At 42.4% G+C, this 18,360-nt stretch overlaps 1 protein-coding gene across 1 annotated transcript in view; it reads right to left on the bottom strand.

Moving 5' to 3' along the window:
* Positions 1-7,032, bottom strand: part of Sdc2 (syndecan 2) — a 99,149-nt gene extending 92,117 nt beyond the window's left edge. Inside the window, exon 1 of the mRNA XM_003479903.5 lies at positions 6,554-7,032. Within this exon, the coding sequence (XP_003479951.1) occupies positions 6,554-6,613 (60 nt within the window). The 5' untranslated portion in view covers positions 6,614-7,032. The remainder of the gene's footprint in view (positions 1-6,553) is intronic.
* Between the last annotated feature and the right edge of the window lie 11,328 nt (positions 7,033-18,360).

Below are 18,360 nucleotides of genomic sequence, written 5' to 3'. Positions count from 1 at the left end.
TCAAGCCAGAAACCACACAAGGAGCCTGCAACACAGTCTAAAACCTATGCCTTAAAAGCTCCCCAAATGACATCACCCTGGATTCCACCACATCAACTGGGCGTGATACCACAACGGACTCTATGAGAACACACATGGAAAAACAGCAGGCATTAGGTCCTGAGAGTGAAAAGCAGTGTACACAATCCGGGTACACAATGAATAAACGGTACATGCTGATGACAGAATTGACTTACCTTTCTTCTTTGTGAATGAATTCCTTACTTCATTAATAAATCTGAAGTATGTCACTCTAAAACAACATGTTATACACAATAAATATGTATAATTTTTATTTGCTAAAAATAAAAATAAATTTAAAAAGGAGTATTGAACAGGGGCTGAATAATTGCTTACTGATTAGGTTAATCTTACTTTTTCTCCAATCACACTTGAAAGAACAGAAAAAATAAACAGTAAAAACAGAAAGTTTATCTAACTCAACTCCACTATTATTCATGATGACACAGGATAAGACAGTTCATTAGATTTGTGCAAAACTCACTTTTACCCAGCCTTCAAATCCTATACCTTTATCTTACTTTATATTTAGTAATAAATTATACAAAAATATACTTAATTTTTCCTTTGTAATATCAATCTTTGAAAAATAAATTTTCTTTAATAATTATGTATGTTGCTCCATGCACCATTTTATAAAACTAAATTCTAATTAACTGCACATATCCTATGTCAGTTCTGTTTGTATTCGACATACCTGTATAATCATAGGAAAAATAAACATTAGCAAGCATATATTTACTGCATTTCTTGACATTTTTCATTAAATACATTCACTGGTGTAGGGAAGAAATGTGACGACGTGTCTGTTTTTAATAACACTTTTCTATTGCCAGGAGTTAGGCCATGTATATCACAGCACCGACCTCAATCCCCACTTTACTGATGAGAAATTCAAACATGAAGATGCCAAAGACATCAGGACTGCATGCACATTCTTCTCCCAACCCCACTGGTTCATCCAGATTCCCCACAAGAGTCATTCACAAATCTCCTTCAACAGAGGCCTTTCCAATTCAGAAGCAGTCGCCCCTCCAGCCTTGTTGCTCTAGAAATAGGCAAATCAGAATACCAATCAGATTTCTAATACAAGCACCTGAGGCTCCAATAGCTCCATGGAGAAAAATTTCACCCTCAAAAAGTAACATTTCCACCCTGAAAGATTGAAAATGTCCCTTTGTCCTGTCCAGACCCCAAGTTCACTCCCCACCCCCACCCCCCACTCCTCATGCTCCATGCCTACCAGCACCTGTGTGAGACTGACTGGCTCTCTCCTTCCAACTGCTGGACCCATCTGCAAGGAGCCGGCAGAAGTAGAGAGTGCACCGCTGATGTGCTCAGATTTCTCATCAGTGTCTGGTGATTCCTCACAGCAGCCCCACAGTGATGATGAGGTTGCTATCTGGAGAGAGCCAAACTGGCAAACAGAGCAGGGCCCACCAGGGGCACACAATGCCTTCAGCGGAGTCAGGCAGAACACTGACCGGCCCAGAGTGCTAGGCTCCAAGGGCCTGCATCTTAGCACCAGCAGGGGCTGCCTAGCTCACAGCCCCCTCAGCGGAACTCAGAAGGGTGGAGACTTGGCGCCCTCCCCATCAGGGGGCACTAATCTTGACCAGAAAAGTCAGACGGGTACGAGACCTCAATCAACAGACTTCATATAAAGCATCTTATGTGGTGCCCACCTTGTAAGCCATGAAAACTGAAGCCAGGGGAAAGATAAAGAGAATGGATGAGGGAAGGAAAATCTAACACTTGGGTACCTTCTGTGCCTCAAGCACCATGCTTGTGCACCCCCTCATATGCTCTGGACAGTCCTGTTATAAAGGCATTCTTAACTCCAATGCCCATATTGCCCTTTATTTTCTTGGTACTGGGAACTGAACTCAGGGCCTTCACATTGAGCTATATATTCCGGGCTTCATCTCTTTAAAATTTTGAGATAAGATCATGCTAAGTTGCCCAGGCAAGACTCAAACTTTTGATCCTCCTGCCTTATCCTTCCAAGAAGCTGAGAACATATGCTCTGAGATGCTTTATGAAAATACAGATTTTACACACTTGCAGGGGTTCTCACTACTATTTACAGAAGCCTAAAAGAGGAGAGGGTTGGTGGGTCACGAGGAACTATTTGGAGCCTGGATCTAACTGACAGAGTTTCAGAGGAGAAATGCTGAACAGGTGATAACGTCCAAGGATGGTTCGCAACAGTGACACCAGTTGGCCAGAAGACACAGCGGACAGACATCAAGGGAGTAAGTGGAACACTACTAGGGCAGAGGTTGTAAATCTGTCCAAGGCTCAGACTCCACACCACAGCAATGAGAACTTGAGTAAGTTTCTAGACTACAGGCAACATGATCACAGAGGCAGAGGACAAATCTAAGAATAGATAAGAGTCTGGGCCAGGAAGGGCAACTATACAACTACTGACATAGATGCACGGGCTGGCAAGGGCCCAACAGAGAAAAAACTGAGGGAAGATATTTGGATCAGCGGGACGGAAGGTGGCAGGGGGAATGCATGTGGTTTGCTCACTGCATAGCGGGACAGTCGCCTGCTAAACAGTAGCCTGCTGAACAGTAGCTGTGGGATGAATAAATACAGGTGGCTTCAGAGGCAGGCAGGTATGAACCAAGGTAAGTAAGTCAGGGATTTCATCTAGGACTCCAACACAAAGGACTAGACTGTGACAGTTCTTGCACGGCTGACTGGAAGAGTTGAAGAACAGTGGCTTGTTTTCAGCAAAGGCTCTTCTTCATCGCTTCTGACTTTTCTCTAAAACTCCTTGATTCTCTAAGATTTTGGCTTCTAGTCCACAAAAGCATTAAGCGATTTTGAGACACTAAAATGTGCTGTTGACAGTGGCATGAATGGTAGATCTTTCTGCCTTGGGAAGAAGAAAACGATGGGCGAGGTCTCTCAGTTTGTTTTTGGCAGCCGAGGAAGGACAACCAGCGAGACTTAAACTCAGAGCATTCCTCCTGGGACCTCCTGGGTCACAGCCAGCAGCCACAACAAGAGCACAGTGGCTTAACTGAACTCCTTATAAACTTTAATAACAGAGTTCTATGAGGCCGAGAGACCTGACGATCCTGAGCCGACTGCAAGACCCCCCTGGATGACCAGCCAGGTCTCCAGAGCTCCAGGATAACTGAAATCTGGTTTTGCCCTGGAAAAACCTAGCTGACATTTTGAAATTCTTCCCAAACAAATCACTCTCCATTTGAGGTCCAAATGAGTGCCAGTTGAGTGATCATGTCACAGAGTCTCTGGTAAGCTGCCCTCTGACGGGTGGGCACCATCCACACTAGATCTGCACCCTGAGTGGAATATTATGCAATGTATACACGTATCAAAACATCACAGGGTACCCTCCCAATGGCTGTAGTTACTATTTATCAGTTAGTATTAAAAATAACTAGAGAAGATATAGGAAGTCTCAGGAGCAGAAGTTGAAAGGCCAAACTCCTTAGACAACATCATCTTGCAAATCTCACCTTTTTTCATAAGAGCTTTTCTCTAAATGATATCTATCTGCTGCTAATATCCAACCGAGCGAGAAAGGGCCCTGTTTCTATCAAACTCCCTAGCAGTGGTAATCTGTCTCATCACCAAAATACCCAACACACATCTTTAAAAGAACTGCAAAAAGTTCTATAATTTCAATTTTATCTTCCCTTCTGATACAAACTTTCCAGAGCCTGCCTTTCATACCACTCTGCCAGGTAATGCAGTTCCAAAGGGCTTCATGGTCTCTTTTAATTTACAGACATCTAAGCATGTTTATAAAATCCCACTAGTTCAAAAATGCTTCCTTTTCTTATACATCTTCCCAGTTCAAATTATATGTTTGTGGCAGCTGCAGTATATTATTTCTAAAGATAAACAGTCATGTGAAAAAATGGACAGAAAAACAGCAGTATGTCACCCCGTCACACTCAGCCACTCCCTTTGCCTGGTGTCCCCGAAGTGAGACTCCTAACCTGCCAGTGGGACAGCATGAATGGCTGTCTCTGATCTACTCCAGGGAAGCTGCTAGGTTCTTTTCACAGGCAGCTTTGAGCCTTGGTGCCTGCAAACCTCCCCAACTCCAGCTAGTTCTAAAACTCAAGAACTCATAACCAGACATCTCTCCTTGCTTCCTTTTAAAGACAGCCTCTCAGCTCAAAGGATCACTTCTAAATCCCAGGACACAGTGGCAGTTTTCAAATTAAAATGCAAAGCACGGGGAATAATGTTCTTTTAATGGCTAAGCTTCTAAAATTAAGCCTTTGGCATCCACGTGTATTTATGCTGCTCTACATGAAGCAAATAGGGACTGGAAAGTGATTTAAAGGAACTGTTAGCCATTTCGGGCCTTGAAACATCTTCCACTGAGAAAGACTGACTCACTGCCTAACAAAGACTAGCGAATCTCCGAGGTGACATTTTAAAAATATCTAATCACCCTTTGGGAGGATATTCCAATGGCTGAAAACAGTGCCGACTGCAATAAAGCTGTTCACTCGGAAAACATCCAATTCCTCTTCGAATTGAGAAATATCAGTCCCCCGAAGATGCAGATTTCAGGGCAAAGCTGTCACTAGGGAGGACAGGTACAGTTCAGCCAAAAAAACTCTTTAAAGAGCACTGTCAGGTTTATGCAAAAACAAACCAGGAGATTTTCCTTTCTCTGGAATTTCAAACAGTAACATTGCTTAGCAAACTCCTGGGCAGCGTTTAGTCCTTAAGAGGAAAATTCCAGCTAGAACTAGGCAACATTTGTGGCACAGCTTCTCTAAAAGATCATTAGACAAGTCATCCCTTTGCCCTGTTTTGTAATATAAGATGAGCAATAACGTGTTCCTCAAATAAACACACACACATTCTGTCTGTCTCTGTCTCTCTGTGTCTCTCTGTCTCTGTCTCTGTCTCTGTCTCTCTCTCTCTCTTTTTCTCTCTCTCTCTCTCTCTCTGTGTGTGTGTGTGTGTGTGTGTGTGTGTGTGTGTGTGTGTGTGTGTACAACGAGCCAAAGTTTGAACCGGCTGGGGGTCTGCTAACCCCAACGGATTAAATCATTTGCGGGTGAGAAACACTGGTAAGGCTCGAAGTTGTATTTTATACAACCTGAGAACTCAAACTTCTCATCTATTCTGCATCGTTTACAATTCTACGTGCTCCAGCCCAGGGAAACGTTCGGGGATCTGCTACCACCGACAAATGCCCGCGACAAATGTTAGAAACCAAAGAAATTTCCCAATCTGAAACTGCCTCGGCCCGGTGGGGGAGGGGGAGGTCACAGAACCCAGTGAGGATGGCACGCAGTGATGTGCATGGCAAAAACAGATCAATTAGAAATGGGCTCGTTATTAGATGGCAAAAACAGCAGCCGCGGGGGAAGTGGAAACTAACGCTGCGGGCGGGCGGCGCGGGTACTGCAGATCGGACCGAGGCGCTCGGGCTTCCACCTGGCGGGACTGAGCTCCGGGCCAGGAACGCCCGCGGCCGGGGAGGCAGCTCCCATTAGAGGGCGCTCATTGGGCGACGCCGAGAAACAAGCTCCAACCCCTGAAACGCGACCCACAGGAGCGATCGGTTCGCACCGCCGGGGCGGGGGAGGGATGCTGGGTGCCCGCAGCCGGCCGCGCCCGCCGAGACTCCTCCGGCGGGGCCGAGAGCGCACTCGCGGCGGAGCCAAGCCCGGTCCCCGAGCATCTGGCGACCCAAGGCCGCGCGCGATGGCCCACGCACCCAGCCGGCTCTGCTCGCCGCACTCAGAGCAACCCGGATTAAAATGTCCTCCCGCCCCGAGGCTCCAGCTGTCCCGCAACCCTGCATGAGAAGAGGTATCCCAGGAGCCGGCTCCAGTGGCCGGCGCCCCCGCACTCTCGGACGCGACATGCAGGTCCATCCGTGCCCTGCGGGATCGCGGGCCGCTTTTCCACGCAGAATCAGAACCTTGCCCCAGCCACAGGGCGCATCAAACAAAAGAACTTTTCCAAACTTTCCTCTCCAAACGTTCTCGGGTTTCTTAAATCTCCCCAGAATTTGCATTCAATCCAATTGAGAAGCTGGAGTGGGTGGACGGTTCCTAAAGTTTCCAGGTCACTCCTGGGGCTCGCGGCGCGCACTGGATCCGCAGCCGGGCTCCCATCACCCGACAGCTCCCACCCCCCGTCCCACCCGCACCTCGCGGTAAGACCCCCCGAGGGCGACGAAGTTGGGAGTGCCTTGGGAGCCTCTGTGGCCAGATAAAATTGCGATGCTGTGCCCCGTCCCCGTGAGTGCGTGGGGAGACACTAGCAACTAGCGCATATCTAGGGGCAAAGGAGGGTAAGTGGAAGGGGGGAGGGATGGAAAAACGAGTGCATTTGTCCCAGCACATCCCTGGGGCCGAGCGCGGCACCTGGGTTGGGGAATCCCCCTCGTGGCACTCCCCGGTACCCCGCGAGCTATTCCCATGGCCCGGGGCATCCTAACCACCGCGCGTCCCCTGCCTGGCCCACTCACCGACTCCGCCGACACGCAGGCCACCAAGCCCAAGGTGAGCAGGATCCACGCGCGCCGCATATTCCTCGGGGACCGATTTCTCCCAGCCGCCGCTTGCAGAGCGAGAACGAAGCCTCCTCCTGCCCAGCGCTCAGCCCGCGCAGTGGGACCCGGAGCCGAGCAGCCGCCGCGATCCGGGCTCGGGCTCGGGGGCGCCCGCTCTCTCCTGCGCCTGCTCCCGCCGCCCGCGCAGCGCCCCGGGAACGCGGCGCCTTCTCACTTGTTGGTTTCTGCGCTCCGGGCACGGAGTTGGCGCTCCGGGGAGGCTGCTCTCTGGACCTCTTCTGCGTCTGCGGGGGTTGTACTCCTCACGCAGCAGACTCCTTCTCCGCGTCGCGGCTTGATTTCTGATTTTAGGGAATAAACTCGAAGGCTCGTGATGGAGCTGAAGTTTGGGGGCCGAATGGCGGGGGCGCGCGATCCGCGCAGCCGGAGCTCCCGGGGCGTCTGGAGAGCCGCGCGCCGGGGCGGGCTGGTGACTCGGCGGCTGCGCCCCTGCTCCTCCCCCTACTCCACGTCCTCCTCCCCCTCTTCCTCCCGAGCCTCCGCCTCCGCCTCTTTTCCTCCAGCTCCTTCCCTGCCTTGCCTCCCTAACCTCCTTCTCCCAGCTCCTCGGACTACTCGGGGAAAAGAGGCTGCGGGTGGCTCCCAGATAAACCTGGAGAAATTCCTACAGGATTACACCCCGATTGGCAGCTCCAAGGACCAGTGGGCGTCAGCGGCTCCGCGCTGCGGCTGCTCCGGGAATGGTCGTCCTCAAGCCAGGACTCCCTTCTCCCTTCTCCCTTCTCTGCCCCTTCGCCTCTCCTTTCTTCCCCGTTTCCCACTTTTCTTTTTCTCCCTTGCACTTTTCTGAAGAAGCATCTGTACAGAAACGACAGACATTTAGCTTTCTGCTTGCAAGAATTACACCAGTAGGGAGACATCGCTTTGAGAGTTGAAAAAAAAGAAAGTTTATGGATACCTTCAAGCAGTATGAAATACTCATAAATCTTTGCTTCGTGAAAATTGCATTTTAAAAGAGAAGACAATAAATGTGACAAATCTGTATTAAGATTGTTTCCCACCCTCCACCTCCTCCAAAAACGGGAAGTGGAGGAAGAATCCTATAAACCCAATATGCAACAGTTCCAAAGCTCATAATTTCATTAAGGGTTTAAATACCATTTCTGCCTCACACATAGTTTATGCCCCCAAGGCATTTTTATAGGCTTCATTTCCGATAGTGGTGTTAACATTTGGAAGCTACAAATAGGCCGATTTGATTTGAAATTGGACAGAGATCCTGAATAATAACAGATTTATGAGAATTTCAGAGAAAAGGATAAAGTAATTTCTAGCTTGAAGACAATAATGAAAATCATTTCCTGAGTGGAGGTAACTGATCTGAAATACGCTGTAAAGAAGTTACCTTTCCTGTCAATTCAGTGCCTATCGTATGCTACAGAACATAGCAAATGCATAAACCTTTCCAGTTTCTTAGCATCATTTTTACTCTGTGATTCAGGGAGTGAATGAATTATGAAGCCATTCTGCTTCTACAACGCCCACTGCAAGAAACTACATTCCTCTTTGTCTAGTTCACCACTGTTTCATTTCTGATGCATAGAAACACAATTAATGTATCTCAAAAAAATTTCCATACTGGGGATCGAACCCACGACCTCATGCTTGCCAGGCAGAAGATGTGTTGCTAACTATATCCCTGGCCCTCTTGCATAATTTTTGTTCTGCAACACAGTCCATACCTCATAAAGAGTTCTGAGCCCTTAAGATAAACAAATGCAAACCGGATTTGTAAGATGGATCCTTCTGGGGTTGAGGAATTGAATGAGATGGGAAAACTTCTGAAATGATCACTGTGGAAGAAATAAAAATGCCATAAATTTTCATCTTAGTCTCCACAAAAGGGACGCAATCCACTTCCCAGTCTTCAAGCAAGATCACACCTCCGTCATTCTTAATCCATGAAATGAATTAGAATCGCAGGAAAATGAGAGAATGCATTCTCTTTTTGGTTCTCAGTGATTGCTGTTTATCAGGCCACACACCTCACCAGGCACACAGTGACTGATTCAGCTGGGCAGGCAGTGGTAAAAATGAAGAGGCTGATGCCACATGCCTGCCATCCCAGTACTCTACAAAACTGAGGAAGGAGGATCCTAAATTCAAGTTCAGCCTGGGTAATTTAGTGACTTAGAGAAACCTCGAATCAAAATAAAAGGTGGGGGGGTAGCTCAGAGTGAAAACCTTGAGTTTGATCCCCAGGGATAGGGGAAAACAAAAGAATGAGCAACCCCCCCACCCCCACCCCATCCTCCAGTTTCTCTGAAAACATGCTCCCAAGCTCTTGGTATTCCTAGACTTTCTGTGATTTATTCTTTAAAAATGATGGTGCAACATTGAAACTATGTGCTCAGGGAATTGGTACCATTTTGAGTGTTGTATACTATGAAGTATAATAAATATTCAAGATCTTAGGTTCAGGAGGGTAGTGTGACAGTCTGAAAGACACACAAGTTGGTTACAAATTGCTGAGTGAGAGTGGAGATAGGGGACAGAGGATGTCCTAGCACTATAGGAACATGTCTCAATTTGAAAGTAAAGAAGACATGTTTATATGTTTTGCTAATTGGGTTAAAAAAAAAAAACTGGTGGGAACTTAATTTTGACAGGATTATTTGTATTATATCTAGGACAGCAAGGGCAGTTTCTGGAAAACCAAGGTTTATTTGCTCATCTGGTCTCCTGTCCTCCAGTGTAAGGGTTGTGCTCTGGGGAGTGTGGCAAGTCAGATAGCTTACTCAGTCACTTCCCGGAGAAAGTCGCTGATTGCTGATAAAGTGAACATCTGCTTTCAAAATCTCAGAAGAGGGGTGGGGATTTAGCTCAGCCGGCGTAAGCACCTGCCTGGCAAGGGCAAGGTCCTGAGTTTGATGCCCAGTACAAAAAAACAAGAAATCTCGGAAGAAAACATATAAAATGAGCACCATATACAGACTAAGATACAGAAATTTGAAAAATAGGAATTATTGTCAGGGATTTAGCTCAGCGGCATAAGCTGCTGCCTGGCAAGTGCAAGGTGCTGAGTTCAATCCCTGGTCCTAAAAAAGAAAAAGAAAAATGGGAATTATAGAGAACCGCATTAGCGGGAAAATAGAAATGAAAGCTCCCGGAGACAGTTTTTAACCTAAGCAGATACAATAGACTCTCTGATATCTAATGATATCGCATTATAACCATGAACAAGCAGGTGCTTTGTCCCAAAGTGAGCCGTCAGAGTAGGAGAAGCTACAAAGGAGAAAAGATGCCACCCCATTGTTCTCAGTCGCAATTCCACTTGGCACTGCGTGGCAGGAGGGCAGGGGTCAAGGCTAACAATCCATGGGGTAGGCTCAGCCCTGCCAAAATTAACTTGAAAGATGATAGAACCTGAGGGCAAAAGGAAACCCAGTGAAGCCAACTATTAATTACCCACTGCTGATAATGGCAAGTGAGCCGAAGCTGTGATAAAAATCTGCAGACAAAAAAAAAATCTACAGACAATCCAAGGAAAAAACCCTAATTTTAGCCTCACATTTTCTACTCTTCTCTTCTTTCACCTCTGTCAGTTCTTTGCAAGGGAAGTTAGCTCGTTTGGGTTTCATAAATTGATACGGTGCTAATATCGGAATATCGTATTTTAGACAGAAGGACATAGACCAGAAAATCAAGGTAGTGTATAATACATAAATTATCCCCTGAGTAAGACAGGCGATAAAACACTCAGATGGTGTGGTTTACAACAGTGTGGCATGGCTCATAAAAGGCAGGCAAAACCTGGCCTTCATTTGGTCAATAAACATACAGTACCTGAATCATTTGGTACTCACTGGTTTGACATAGGAAATTTCTTGGACCATGTTAGAGTTAATGGGTTTTTGAACTAATGGTTGTTCTTAAATCACAAGTCTGTGGTTAAAGTATATGACAAATTTCATCCTAAAATCAAGCATGATATTTAAGAAAAACATATTTTATCCAAAACATAATTCTTGGGCATCAAACATTTTCCTAAAATCCACACATGGATAAATGGGTTTAAGAAGATACTGAAAAATTGTCCTCATATTATTTGGGCAGTATTTGTATGTATTCACTTGTACAGGAAAATCTCATCATGGTACTTTTAAAAAACAGACAAATATTTACGTTGCAGAGAATGCTGTATTGAAATATATATATATATTATAGTGTCTAAATCAAGCTAGGAAACATTTTAGCTCACGTCACTGAGCGTGTGTTGACAACATCTATGTCTCAAATTTTCAAAAATGCAATATGCCGTTGTCAACTCTAGTCACCGTGATGTGAATAGATCTCTTAAACTTATACCTCTTATCTAAGTGAACATTGGTTTCTTTTGGCAACATCTCCCCTTAATCCTTCTGCTCACCCTCAACTTCTGTTAGCCACTATTCCACTCTGCTTCTGTGAGTTCAATGTTTTTAGATTTCACATATAAATGAGATCATATGATATTTGTCGTTCATGCCTGGCTTATTTCACTTAACAGAAGGTCTTCTGGATGTCATCATAAATAGCAGAATTTCCTTCTTTTAAGGGTAGTAGTATTCCATTGTGTATGTAGAGCATGTTTTCTTTATCCCTGTTAGATAGTACTAGTGCTATTATTCTCTATGGACTGTTACGCTAATAGCAGTTGGCTCTAAGGCCTCCCTTTCTTAGAGACCGTGACTCTGTTTCCCTCCTCTCCAGGGGAGTCCTCTCCACTACAGACTAAATGGTCCCAGTCCTCCTTACTCACATCTGTAGACCAGGCCTGGGAGTACAGGGGTAAGTGATTCACAGGCCAGCAGCTGGTCAGAGTCATTCTTCAGATTATTTGAACCAAGGAAATCAGAATCTGACTTGATCGCCACTGACCTGGACATCATCCAAAGCCCCTAAGGAATCCTGTGCGCGCGAACAGAGAAAGTTGATCTACAATGAAAGGAACAAAAGAAGTGAACAGAGAAAACAGAAACAGAAGGCATGTGGCTCCAAAATCATGTAAGTTTCTGATGTTTTTTTCAGTTGCTTTTCCAGCTTCTTGAGACCCAGCTTCTTGTCAGGGTCTGTATGCTACTCTGGTATCTCTAAGGTAAATTCTTCCTTTTTCTTTAGCTAATTTAAATTAGCTTCTGTTCCTAGTAAACAGATGATCTCAGAACCGCGGCAAACATGAAAATAAGGCAGAGTTCTAACTACCTCATCTCCACTCCAAATAGAATGGACTCTTGCCATGTAGTGCTTTATAGGCATATATAGGTAAAGAGCAATCTTCATGAAGACAAACTATTAAAATACTTACATTTTCAGAAAAAAACTTTTACTTTGCTTTGTTCATTTTGTTTGAGACAGTCTCACTATGTAGCTCAGACTGGCCTTGAACTCACTGTGTTACTTAGGTTGGCCTCAAACTCAGGGTACTCCTCCTGCCTCAGCCTTCTGAGTGCTGAAATTTTAGGTGTGAATTGCTGTGCCTGCCTAGAAAAATGCTTTTAAAGGAAAAGATGGTTTACAGGACACAAAATCAATAGGTTTTCTATACACTAATAATGAACAGAGAAAGAAAGCAGGACAAATAATTCCATTCACAAAAGCCTCCAAAACATTGAGTTCCTAGGAATCAACTTAACCTATAAAAAGAAATTCTACAAGGAAAATTTCAGAATATTAAAGAAAGAAATTGAAGAAAATGCCAGAAGATGAAAAGACCTCCCATGTTCATAGATGGGCAGAATTAACATTGTTAAAATTTCTCTGATTTCTATTAATGAAGGAAATCTGCAGATTAAATATAACTCCCATCAAAATATCATTGACAGTCTTTCTAGAACTAGAAAAAAATCCTAAAATTCATATGGAAATCAAAAGACCGAGAATAGGCAAAGCAATCCTGATCAAAAAAGGTAGGAGGTATCACCATACCCAACTTAAAATTACACTACAAATCCCTAGTAACAAAATGACATAGTCATCATCACAAAAAAAGACGCATGGAACAGAGGACACAGCAACAAACCCATGCGAGCACAGCAGTTGGATTCAAAACAAATAGACAAAAAGCACACAGTGGAACAACTAGGGCTAAGCAGTTGGATATCATTATGCAGAAAATTGTGACCGGGTCTCTGCCTCTCACTCTGTACAAAAGTTGATTTAAAATTTGTCAAAGACCTGAAACTTTAAAACTGCTAGAAGACATAGGGAAATAATTCAACCCACAGACACAGGCAAAGACTTCCTGAATAGGATTCCAATAGGAAAAAAAAAAAAAAAATGCAACAGCAGAGGAAATAGTAAGAATCAACAAATGGAACTGCACCAAATTTTAAGTTTCTGCACACAAAGGACACAGCCAACAACAGGGAAAAGACATCCGACAAAACGGGAGGCCAATTTTGCCTATGTCTCTTTCTAAAGAGAATTAACATCTAGAATATACAAAGAACTCAAAAAATTTAACACCAAAAAAGTAGCCGAAGAATAAATAGGTAAATGAATTGAATATATCTCAAAAGATGTAGGTAGGAGGTCTTCTGAGACCTTTTACAAATGGCCAATAAAGATCTGAAAAATTTTACAGCATCTCTAGCCATCAGGGAAATACAAATAAAACTCCATTGAGATTCCATCTTAGTCCAGACAGATGGCTATCATCCACGAGACAAAAACTGATAAATACTGGCAGGATGTAGGGGAAAGGAACGTGTCCACATGCTAATGGAATGTAAATTAGTATAGCCCTTGTGAAAACCAGTGTAGAGGTGCCTCAGAAGACAAAAATAAAACTGTCGTATAACCCAGCTGTCCCATGCCGTGGTATGTACCCAAGGAAATTAAAGTCAGCGTATGACAGGGACGTCTGCATTCACATGTTTATCATAGCACATTTCACACTCGCAAGGATATGGAACCAGCCTCGGTGCCCATCAACAGATGAGTGGGTGGAGAAAAGGCGATGTATATAAAGTGGATGTTACTCAGTCATAAAGAACAGTATTATTTCATTTGCAGGAAACTGGGTGGCACTGGAAATCACTCTATTGTGCAAAATCAGCCAGACTCAGAAAGACAAATATTTCATGTTTTCTCTGATACAAGGACTCTAATGAAAAAAACAACACAAAACAAAACAAGACGACATGGAAATGCAGGGGAAATTGCTAGACAAAAGAAAGGGAATAAGAATTCAGGAGCAGGTAATGAGAGATGATGTGATCAAAATAGGCTGTATAATTGTATAAGAATACCACACTGAAACTCAGTATTTTGCAAAATTAATAGGTACTCTTAAAAATAGATTGTAAAATAAATTAATTTAGCAACATTTTCATATGAAATAACACATGCAAAAAGAAATCGAGTGTTTCTTCCCCTTTTTGGCTTTTGCTATGTGCAGTTTTTATTATCAGAGATTTCAAAATATAGTGCATGTAGAAATCTGAGCGTGGGAATCTCCTTAGGTGCTTTTGCTGAATACTACGATAAATCACACCAGTGGCAAACAGAGCTATTTATGCACAGCACACCTACTTGGTGCCATGTACCATATTAGATGCAATTATTTTTATAGTTTTTTTGTAATTAATAAAATTATTTTTACTTGATTGTAATGGTAAATTTTTACTTGCTTTTAAGTTAAATTTAATTTTAACTGATACAAAAAAGCGTATACATGGTACATGTTAGTGGGGGTAAGAGTAGACATTTTGATACATACATATATTGTGTAATGCTTAAATCAGGGTAAACATTTATCTTCTCATTTGTATCTCTATAGTATTTAAGAATAAATTTCATTTGTTTAAGGAAAAAGGTAATTTAACTATTAAACTTCCTCTAGGGAAATGTTTTTCATGTAATTAGGTACCTTGAAAACACTGAAGCCAGAGAGGAACACAGTTACTTCTCTGAATGTAACTGGGTTAATATACCTACAAGTTAATGTTGGAAATGACTTCACTCCCCTACTCTTCTGCTGAGACAGTTGTCAGGTTACATAACGCAGAAATGCAGACTGTTAATACCTGTTAGGGTAGGGTGGGCCCTAACGTGGTTAAATCCTCAGGCTTTAGCAACAGGCAATCCCAATTCCACCGCACACTGCATGCCTAGGGTCCTTTACACCTGAACAAGACACTCCATCTATGCCTCATTTCCATATCGGTAGAATAGATATATCAGGGTTCAGGTGTGGAGTCCATGCACAAATAATCCAACGTTATTTAGCAGGTTACTTTACTCATAGTGAACTTTCAATAAATGCCAGTTGTGAGTATTAGTATTTCCATTTAATAAATGCCAACTATTATAAATGCCAGCATTGTTAGTGTCGCTGGCAGGAAAAACCTATCTGTTCCCTTAGCTCTCTTGGACTACCTAATTCTCTGAAGTGTCAGTTTAAAGCTATTCTCATAAGCAAATGTCTGAATGCCTTCTCCAGCAGACCTTGCCTGATCCCCCTAACTGGATAGCAGACGTTCAGATCGTCACTATTAATTATAACTTATAGTACGTATTTGAATCATTGTGAAATCTGCTTTTAGAAAGACACTTTTAGTCTAAAAGTAAAAACACTTGGAAGGACATGGGAAACAAGAGCACAGACCATTCTATCTTTTTTAACAAAAGCACCACACCAAATTCACAGTATGCAAACCTAAAGAAAAATCCAGAGAAATAGTATAAAAACCCAAATTGTAGTTTCTAAGAAATATAGAGAACTGAATTATTTTTTTAAAAAACTCTGACTTTAGATACAAATAAGGAAAATGCCTCTGAAATAAGATAAAGAGCAATCGTTTATGGAGCTCAAATGTCCACTGTTGTTTCTTCTTCTTCTTCTTCTTCTTCTTCTTCTTCTTCTTCTTCTTCTTCTTCTTCTTCTTCTTCTTCTTCTTCTCCTTCTCCTTCTCCTTCTCCTTCTCCTTCTCCTTCTCCTTCTTCTTCTTCTTCCTCTTCCTTTTCCTCCTCCTCCTCCTCCTTCTTCTTCCACTTCTTCTTTTCATACCTATTAGCAATGCAAAGACAATGGGGCAGCTCTCTGCAGATTTCACTCCAATCCTGCACTACAAAGTCCGCTTTCAACACCAACTCTGCCCCCAAGCCTTATTAAGTGAGCTCCAATATGTCCTAGTACAGTCACCTTCCTGTCCTTCTAGTCATATAGTCCTATACCATATGTGGGTACACACACATGCACACACGCACCCAAAGGGTTTTGCTTTTTTGTTGTTTTTGTTTCACAGAAATGGTGTCCTAATAAACACACTTGCTTCCTACCTTGTAGAAATCCCTCTTGGCTACTCAGCAGGATTTTCATGTGTGCTCCAAGGGCTCCTTGGCAGGGCTGTTCCATACTTGATCCAGCCGTTTCTCGATAATATTCTATTTCCAGTTCAGTTTTTTTTCCATAGCAAATCACATTACAGGAAATACCTTTCCCATATTTCTCCCTATGAGGTAGATTTCCAACAGTGGGATTTCTGAGTCAAAAGAGATAAATATTTTTAATTTTACAAGATGTTGCTCGACAGTTTTCCAGCCACTGAAAGTTCTCACCCTCCTACCGGTGATGTGGAGAGTATCTGTTTCCTTCTGTCACGTCCCGGCCAAGAACAGGTGCTAGCTTTCATGCTTCCCCGTTTGATAAGCAGGAATTGATCACTCTTTGTCTGCGTGGTGCGCAATTTCGTCTCTACTACTGCTTCAGAGTGTCTTTTCATGGCTTTGTTATTTTTGGAGTTGGCTTTTGTGATTTGTCTCTTCAAACACTTTCTCTACATGATAATATGCTTTTTATTGGAAGAGCTCTTAGGACATAGATATTAATGCATCTTACGTATACTCTATACAAACAACAATCATTTCCAGTTCTATTCCATGCACTGATCTGCTTGTTTATTCCAGTGTCATAACGAATTCAGTTGATTACCATAACTACATAGTAGCAAAGCCAATCCTCTGGCTTCCCTAACCGCACACTCTCGGTTCTTGTTTTTCCATGCCTTTCTTGGATATTTTGGGACATTTTTTTCAGCCTCATAAATGCTAAGGATGTCTCACACAATTAAAATAGACCTTATTTGGATTCCATTTGGAATTGACTAAATTTATGTATTGGTTTTGGGACAATTAACATTTTTTATGATATTAAGTCATTTCAAACCAGAAAATGTTACACTCAGTTCGAATCCTGTTTAAATGTCTGCTTACTGACTGCTGATGTAGCGCAGTTGTCAAATACTTGCTTTGCAAAGACAAGACCTTGAGTTTCATCCTCACCACTGGGGGGAAAAAAGAAAAGAAAAGAAAAACCTGTTCATAGATTTCATATCTTTTTTATAGATCCTGGTAACTTCTTACTGAATATATTCCCATTAGTTATATATACTGCATCATTAAAACGAGTAGAACTTCCCCCATTTTCATTTAGTAATACTGCTAGGAGACATAAAAACTATCTTTTAATATTAATTTTGCATCCTATCTTACCAAATTCACTAATGAAGCTAGTACATTTTTTTACCAGAGTCTCATGGGTTTCTAGAGATACAATCACAGCATCAGCAAAAAAAATGTATTTAATATTTTTTAATGTCTATGACAGTTACTTAATAACAGAAGTTTAATAACCAGCTCCTAGTTTGAATAGAAATGGGTTAGTGTGCTGTGTTTTCTAATTTAAAATGATAGTTGTGGTTGGTTTTGGGGTACTCTTTAGTAGATCAAAAATTTTCTTATTTACTTTGAGTTGTTACTAAAATGTTGCTGAGTTTTACTGAAGTCCTTTCATGACCTACTAATATAATCCTATGGATTTTATCCTCTAGCTTGTTGATGTAATGGGTGGCGTTGAAATTCCCTGGGAATTTTTTGACAGAAAAGCACTCCCACATTTCTGAGTAAAATTTCCTTAACATTACTGCACCAAGTTTTAGGAACTTGCTAATATCCAAATTGTAAACATGGTTTAGAGTTTTTGCATCCTTTGAAAGTGATACACGTATTTGTCTTTTTCATTTTAATGACTAGCTCAAATTGTGGCTTTCAAGTTGTGCTGGTTATATAAAATGATTTGTGGAGCTTTCTGTATTTCCTCTCTGTCCTGGACTAGCTTGAGTAGCGCTGCAATGATTCACTCTTTAGAAATTACCTTTCAATCTGGAAGCCTAGGCCGTCCTGGTGCCTGTTCCTCTATCTTCTGTCATGATTGGTCTGTTTAAGTTTCCTAACTTTTGGATCAATTTTAGTCATTCGTGTTTCTCAGAAAATCATTTTTGTCTTCTAGGTTTTAAAATTTGTTGCTACAGATTCATTTTTAGAAAATAAGCTTCTCTTACGATTTCAAAATTTTCTCCCGTGTCTTCTCATTCCTTAGCTTGTGTTTTTGGTTTTCTCTCTCTTCTCAGGCTTCCACGGGACTTTCTCCTTCTTTTATCAATCTTTGCTTAAGAAGTTTTTCCTTTTATATAATCTTACTTTTATTGTGCTCACTTTGCTTTTCTCTCTTTTCTCTTTTTTTGGTCATAATTTCCAACTTCTCCTATTTTTGTTCAATTGTGTTCATGAATTTGCAGGCCACTCATTTCAATCTTAACAGCTGTGACTGTTCTTTCTTTTAATTCATCTTTCAAAGTTTTAATTGGGAAGTGTGTTTTACTTTGTTTTTATTACTAATTATTAATATTTGGTAGATCCAGTTGGGGTCATTAAGTGCT

The sequence above is a fragment of the Cavia porcellus genome, unplaced genomic scaffold (genome assembly GCF_034190915.1).
Source record: "Cavia porcellus strain 051 isolate PalLab524CR breed Dunkin Hartley unplaced genomic scaffold, mCavPor4.1 scaffold_10, whole genome shotgun sequence".
Lineage (NCBI taxonomy): Eukaryota > Metazoa > Chordata > Mammalia > Rodentia > Caviidae > Cavia > Cavia porcellus.
This window is presented reverse-complemented; position numbering and strand designations above follow the sequence as displayed.